The 8,137-nt window shown below is 27.7% G+C and overlaps 1 protein-coding gene across 1 annotated transcript; it reads left to right on the top strand.

The window, feature by feature from the left end:
• The first annotated feature begins 3,764 nt into the window (after positions 1-3,764).
• Positions 3,765-7,313, top strand: LOC111293540 (uncharacterized). The gene is made up of 2 exons (XM_089748697.1): positions 3,765-6,393; positions 6,928-7,313. Exons 1-2 carry the CDS (start codon positions 3,765-3,767, stop codon positions 7,311-7,313), a joined length of 3,015 nt encoding a protein of 1,004 aa, XP_089604823.1.
• Positions 7,314-8,137: the final 824 nt, after the last annotated feature.

The raw sequence follows: 8,137 nt of genomic DNA, 5'->3' as shown, positions 1-8,137 counted from the left end.
AAATCGGATGCCTTCTAAAAAAATTATTTATTTTATGCTTTTATACTTTTTATTTTAAATGTTCAATTTTATTTATGAAACATGATTTTTTTAATCCATTAATTTTATTTTTATTTAATATTCTTAACAAAAATTCACAAATTTTGCATATAAAATTTCATCTAAACCCTCATTTAAAATGAATTGGTGTCGCTGTTTAATGCATTTAAGCACTTTTTATACAATTGCACTGTGCTTTGCTATTTGGATTAGAAAGGCATGATCTGATTATATTTACGTGGCTTCAGTAGAAGACTTAAACTACATTGATGGGAAAGGGGTGTGGTGAGCTTTTGACATTTTTGACATTTTTGCTCTTTTTTTTTAGTTAATAAATTATGAAATAATTTTTTAATTTAATGTAATGAAAAATTTTATTATAGAATAAACTTATAAATAAATAAAATTATTATATTATGAATTATAGATTATTATTTTATAAATTTTATTATTATATAAATAATTAATAACTAAATATAAAATTTAGTGTTATATTATATTATTATTTTAACTAAAAATAGATAACTACATCATTAATAAAAAAATTAATGAAAAAAATATCATTTGAGATATTATTATTTTCATTAGTTTTTAATTATTTATCAAAAAAATATTATTTGACATAAAAATAATTTACTGATTTTTAAATTATTTATTAATTTTATAAATGTTAAATAATTTAAATTTTTTATTACATACAAATTTAATGGTGATTTCTCCTCTAATTACAATTTACCACATTTCTACCACATGTTTGTATGGAAAGACTAATCCTGACAATTGATTTTAATCTCATTGATGTAGTATCCAATTTAATCGTTATTTTTAATCTCACCAAAATTAATCTTATCACCCATTCAAGTGAATCTTAAATTATTTTCAGTACATTAGAGATGTCAATCTTGTCCAAATTTAATAAAAAATTAATTTTTTATTTGAATGAAAATAAAAAAAATAAATTTTAGAGATAAAGACGAAGATGTGTATGATTTTAAAACTTTACTTACAAAATTTCATTTAATTCATTTAAGTCTTTTCTATTTAGTGTTGATTGACTCTTGCGTATCCTTCCACCTATAATTAATTAAAACCATGAACACGTTAGAAATGAAAGGTCAAAATGAGAGGCCAAAAGAATTGGATAAAACTCCATATTGAATAAAAGATAGGCTTGAACCAAATTAAATGAATAAAAATTTATATAATTATATATTTAAGAATTGTTATTTATAAATTAATTTGATTGTTGGTTTATGGTCTATAGGGTTGACATCTTCATTTAATAATTAACTTATTATATATATGTAGATGATAGAGTTTTTTAAAAATTTATTAATTTTTTAAAATATATTATTTTAAAACATGTCAAATTTTTAATTTTGTTTATAAAATTTAAAAAATTTATATTAGATAATTTTTAATTCTTTAATTTGTCTATGTACTTAATTTTTTTAATTATGACCTAATGATATGTATTAATCTTATAAACTCATTTATCGAGTTTAAAATTTTCAATGATGTATCATATAATTTTCATTTAAAAAAATTTTCATGAAAATTTTATAACCCATACGTTTTATTAAAATAAGCATGAATTAAATTAGAATATTCTTTTATTACAAAAAATAGAAAAATACCAATAATCAATATTTATGAGAGAATTTAAAATTTAATTCACTTAATTTAAATATCAGTATTTAAAATTTTTTTATGTTGCAATTTCTTTATAACAAAAATCCAACGAAATTAATTTAAAGGTAAAAGACCCAGTGGTACTGAAGTTGCATTTTTGGCAATTGATATGAATGTTTCATAGAATGTGAAATGGTCTAAAATGGAAAGCTAGAGTTGACAACACCACTCAAACTTTGCTCCGTTCTTTGTGGGTTGGAGACAGCCATTGCAATTGGGTTGGAATTACCCGCAATAAGGCTACAAGCATCACCAATCTAAGCCTTCTAAATTATGGGTCCACACACAAAATAATTAAATAAAAATATTTATTAAATAAAAAAAGAAAAAAATAAAAAGAGATGAATGCCATGTGGCACCTTAAAGAAAGGCCATACATTATAAAAATTCATTGTTTAGATACTTATTTAAGTTAATCATTTAAAAGTTATTCAAAACTTAAAAATATATATTATTGGTTAATTTAGAATTTTTTGAAAATTTTTTATGCTTTTAAAGGACAATTTTATAAAATTGATCAATAATTATTTATATGTTCATTTAAATAGTTTAAATTAATCATTTAAAATTGTAGTGATTTGACAATATTTGTCTTACAAACACACATGTATGAACATAACAAGTAGTGAAAATTAAACATAGAAAATTGAATCCAAAATCGAATCTATTTGTTGTGAACATCATAATTGGTATGCATATGATTTTTAAACATGAGTTTGGTTCATACCTTAAGGTATATGTTGTCAAAAATCTAAGAACTTACGACATGTTTGGTTTGTAAAATGAAATGGAGGAATGAAATTTGTATTTTGTCAGAAAAAAATATAAAAAGGAATAGAATATAATATGTGTTATGAAGTTTGATTATTATAATAGAACAAAGGAGGAATTAGTATAAATATATTTGATTAGTTCAAAGAATATGATAGAATAAGTTCAAAGAATATGATTAGTTCAAAGGGTATGTTTTTATGTAAATCCTTGTAAAATTTTAACTCTTCTAGATAATATTAAATCTATAAAATGACTTAAATTTTGAACTCTTTAAATTTTAAAATTTAAACTTGAAATAATCTAATTTAACCATTAATTTTTATTGACTTACAAATTTATAAGTCAAATTTAATTTTTTTTAGATAGATATTTTTACCGTTAAATAAATATTAATCAAAATTGAATTATAAATTATATATATATTTACATTTTTATAAATGATATCCTTTGACCTATAACTTATTGTGCACCATGAAAACGTTAAAAACAAGAAGCCAAAAGATTTGGACAAGATTCAATATTGAATAAAAGATCAACTTGAACCAAATTAAATGAATAAAAATTTATACATTTAAAATTATTATCTTATATATTGACTTCACTGTTAATTTATAGTCTACACAACTATCACATCTTCATTTAATAATTTAATTATTATTTAATATAAATTGATAATAAAAATTTTAAATTTTACAAATTGAATTAAATGATTTGTATGCATATATTTGTATAATAATTAATCAATTCATTAATTTTTACAGGTATATTCTTAAAAAACATATGTCAATTTTTTTAATTTTATTTATAAAATTAAAAATTTTTATATAAAATATTTAGTTCATTAATTTCTTTACATACTTAATTTTTTATTTATGATCTAATTGTTTGTAGTAATCTTATAAACTCATTTATAGAATTTAAAATTTGATTGATGTATAAGATATAATTTTCATTTAAAATAATTACCATAATTTTTTTTTAACATTTGATTAATCATAAGTGCAAACTAAAGTTAAAACTGTCCTTTAAATGTAGAAGACCAATAGTCATCATCCAACAAAATTAATTTAAACGTAAAAGACCCATCAGTCATAAAATTATATTTTTCCCCTTGATGTTGATGTTTCGTAGTGACTAAAATGCTCTTGTATTTTGCATAAATACCTGACCATGCTAGCCAATGTAATTTAGAGCAATTAACTAAAGATCCTTTTTGAACTATCCAAATCATGTCTTCTTTCTTAATACCATTCAAAGTCATGTTCTTCCTCATACTTGTCCTGCTTCACTCTTCCCCTGTTTTTGCTTCTTCATCCTCCATTGCTGCACTTACAAGAGGTAAAGAAGCGGAAGCTCTTCTAAAATGGAAAGCTAGCCTTGACAACAACACCCAAACTTTGCTCTCTTCTTTGTGGGTTGGAGACAGCTATTGCAGTTGGGTTGGAATTACCTGCGACAAGGCTGAAAGCATCACCAATCTAAGCCTTCCAGATTATGGGTTGAAAGGTACACTTCATAGTCTTAACTTTCTTTTCTTCCCTAACCTGATGAGGCTTAACCTTCGTAACAACTCACTGTATGGGCCCATTCCCTCAGACATTGGGAACCTTTCCAAGCTCACCTTCCTTGACTTGTCATACAATAACTTTTCGGGGAATATTCCACCCGAAATTTGCTTATTGAAAGGTCTTGAGTTGATTTCCTTAGCAAGCAATGCGATCGGTGGTTCCATTCCATTAGAGATGGGAGGCCTGAGTTCAGTTTCCGAGATGTATTTCTTTGATAACTATCTGCGTGGTTCTATCCCCGCTTCCATAGGAAACTTGACCAGCTTATCCATTCTCCACCTTCATCAAAATATGTTTTTTGGATTGATACCTCAAGAGATAGGGATGCTTAAATCTCTCACTGACTTTGAGTTGGCCCAAAACAATTTCTTTGGTTCAATCCCTGCTTCTATAGGAAACTTGACCAACTTATCCATTCTTTACCTTCATCAAAATATGTTTTTTGGGTCGATACCTAAAGAGATTGGGATGCTTAAATCTCTCACTAAATTTTTGTTGAATCAAAATAATTTCTCTGGTTCAATCCCTGCTTCCATAGGAAACATGTCGAAACTTATGAAGATACATCTTCACTATAATCATTTATCAGGGCCAGTTCCTTCAACGCTCGGTAATCTTACTCATTTACAATCATTAAAATTATCAGATAACCATCTCAGTGGTCCATTACCCAAAAATTTATGCAAGGGTGGACAACTCGTAAATCTTTCGGTTATCAACAACAATTTAACGGGTCATATGCCACCAACTTTGAAAAACTGCAAAAGTTTATACAGAGTTAGGCTTGAAGGAAACAACTTTACAGGAAATATATCAGAAGCTTTTGCTGTGTATCCGAATTTGAATTATATTTCATTAAGCAACAATAGATTTTATGGTGAACTTTCTCCAAAATGGGGGCAATGTCATAATCTAACAAGCCTACAAATCTCCAATAACAACATTTCTGGAAAGATCCCACTAGAGTTGCAACATGCAACTCAGTTACAGGAACTTGATCTCTCATCAAATCATCTTGTCGGTGGGATTCCCAAGGAATTAGGAGCATTGACATTGATGTTCCGTCTTCTGGTAAGTGATAACCAACTTTCCGGTAAAATTCCACCAGAGATTGGAGTTCTTTCAAATCTACAGCATCTTAACTTGGCATCAAACAATTTAAGTGGTTCAATTCCTTATCAATTTGGAGAGTGCTCAAAGTTATTGAATTTGAATTTGAGCAAAAATAAACTTGGAGAAACCATTCCATTTTCAATAAGCTTCATATATGGTCTTCAGATTCTAGATTTGAGTCAAAATTTGATTATTGGAGCGATACCACAACAGCTTGGGCAATTACACACCTTGGAAATATTGGATTTCTCTCACAATATGCTCAATGGTTCCATTCCAATTTCTTTCAATGATTTGCGAAGCTTGACTGTTGTGAATATCTCTTATAATCAATTAGAAGGCCCTATTTCCAATATTAAGGCATTTCAAGAGGCTTCATTTGATGCCTTAAGAAACAATAAAGGACTATGTGGTAATGCCACTGGATTAATGCCTTGTGTTCCTATCACTAGCAACATAAAGGGTCACAGAAAAAGAACCAGACTCATCATGTTGATTGTGATTCCACTGTTTGGTATTCTGCTTTTGCTATTTATCATGGCTGGGAGTTTCCTTATTCTTTGCCAAAAGAAGCGAACCAGAAAATCTGATGAGTCAAGGGAGGCACAACATGGAGATATTTTCACAGCATGGGGATCTAATGGAAGAATACTTTATGAGAACATTATTGAAGCCCTTGAAAATTTCAACTCCAATTGTTGCATTGGTTCAGGAGGATATGGAACTGTTTACAAAGCTGTGTTACAAACTGGTCAGGTGGTTGCTGTGAAGAAACTTCACCAATCCAAAGATAGTATACTTATCAACATCTTGAAAGCCTTTGAAAGCGAGATTCGTGCTTTATCAGAAATAAGGCATCGTAACATTGTGAAGCTGTATGGATTTTGTTCACATCCAAGGCACTCTTTTTTGGTTTATGAGTTTGTTGAAAGGGGAAGTTTGAGAATGGTCTTAAGAAACAATGAAAAAGCAGAGGAGTTGGATTGGAAGAAGAGGCTAAATGTTGTTAAAGGATTGGCCAATGCTTTGTCTTACATGCATCACGACCACTCACCACCCATAATTCATCGAGACATTTCCAGCAATAACGTTCTCTTGGATTTGGATTATGAGGCTCATGTCTCGGACTTTGGCACAGCTAGGCTTTTAAAGCCTGACTCCTCAAATTGGACCACATTTGCAGGCACTTTTGGATACATTGCTCCAGGTATCATTTATTTACTACTATATGTTAATTTTGAAATACTGGCAAGTGGTTTAATTCTTCATTTGAAGTAAGTTTTTGTAATATAATATATATCAATATATAAAAGTCTTAATAAAAAAATTTTAATACTTCTTAATTTCTAGTATTAATATTTTCTTTTTATCAAAGACTAATGTTTCTGAATCCCACTGTTTAACTTACTTGGTTTAAATAACTATTTTTAAGTGGTAGTATTAGTATCTACAATCCTTTATCCTATCTTTAGGCTGCAGCTTCTTTTGTTAAAAAAAAAAAAATATTTCTACTTGAAACTTTTTTAAAAGTCATTAATTTTGGTTAAAATTGAAAAATAATGCAAGCTATGATAGGGTTTTTTTTTTTTTTTCATTCTCTCTTTCTTTTTTCTAATCGTAAAACTTTAGATATTGGATACTAATAATATGTGAATATTATAATATTCTAAGCTTTATACTTCTTAATTATTTCTAGCTTGTTATTCATGCCTAAATAAATTATATATATATTTTTATGTAGAGTTGGCTTATACAATGAAAGTAGACGAGAGATGTGACATTTATAGTTTTGGGGTGCTAACAACGGAAATACTTATGGGGAGGCATCCTGGTGATTTGATTTCATGTTTGTCATCATCAACATCAACATCAGTGCCAAATGATAACCAACAGATTTTACTTAAAGATGTGATAGACCAACGTCTCCCACCACCGGTAAGGCAAGTTGCAAAGGATGTTGTCTCTACTACAAGGCTAGCATTTGCATGCTTGAATGGCAATCCCCGACTTCGGCCAACCATGGAACAGGTTGCTCAAGCCCTTAGCCATCAATCCCTTCCATTGCCCAATCCTTTCTCAATCATAAAATTGGGGGAAGTATGGGATCATGGAGTCTGCAGTGCTTAATAATAAGGTACTAACAATTTGAATAATAATTCTGGGCACGTGTATTTGCTTTCAATCTATTTCTTTTTTTTCTGCTTTGTATTGAAAATGTTTAAGCACTCTAATGATAAAGCTTTTGTAAAGAATCAGCTGTGATATAGAACAACTTTGTTTAAGCACTCAATTTGTATGTTCAGGATTTCCTATTTCTGAAAATATCAGTGCTGACGTAGAATTTCAACTTTCAGTATCAATTGTAATATTCTACTGTAGTATCGATTTACTACAGTATTTTCGCTTTGGAATGTTATAGCAATTTTAATCACTTTTTTATTTGTTTGAACAAATAAAGAATACAATTGATGAGTACACCAAATTAAAATAAACACAATTTCACATAATAACCTTTTGATTTTACTGTTTACTTGGCATTTATTCTTATATACACTTATACACATTATTTCTCACAATTTCATATTTCTAACATTCAATCACTACCTTTTAAATCATTCAAAGTTTAATTGTAATTGTATTGAGTACACTTAAAACGGATTTGAGTGATAATTTTAAAGTATATACCTTCAATTTGTTTTTTATTTTTAGTAAAATGTTAAAAAATGTTGTACTTTTCTCAAATTTCTCAAATAAACTTTTATCTTTTTTTATCCAATTAAAAGTATAAAATATTATTTTTATTTAATTAAGTCTTATTTTACATGAAAACAATTAAAATTCATTATTTTCACCACATCAACAGTAATAATTATTTTTGCTAAATCAATGTTTGTATTACAAAATATAAATATTTAAGTTGAATTATCGTTTACATAATATGAATTGCTCAA

The sequence above is a fragment of the Durio zibethinus genome, chromosome 19 (genome assembly GCF_047325235.1).
Source record: "Durio zibethinus cultivar Kanyao isolate XHJ-2024 chromosome 19, ASM4732523v1, whole genome shotgun sequence".
Taxonomy (NCBI): Eukaryota; Viridiplantae; Streptophyta; class Magnoliopsida; order Malvales; family Malvaceae; genus Durio; species Durio zibethinus.
Note: the sequence above shows the minus strand (reverse complement) of the source record. Positions and strands in the feature narration are given on the sequence as shown.

Excerpts from the sequence above, each read along its gene's own strand:
- LOC111293540 (XM_089748697.1), top strand. The coding sequence starts at position 3,765 with ATGTTCTTCCTCATACTTGTCCTGCTTCACTCTTCCCCTGTTTTTGCT. Across the intron at positions 6,394-6,927 it reads TTTTGGATACATTGCTCCAG|AGTTGGCTTATACAATGAAA; the intron begins GTATCATTTATT and ends ATTTTTATGTAG.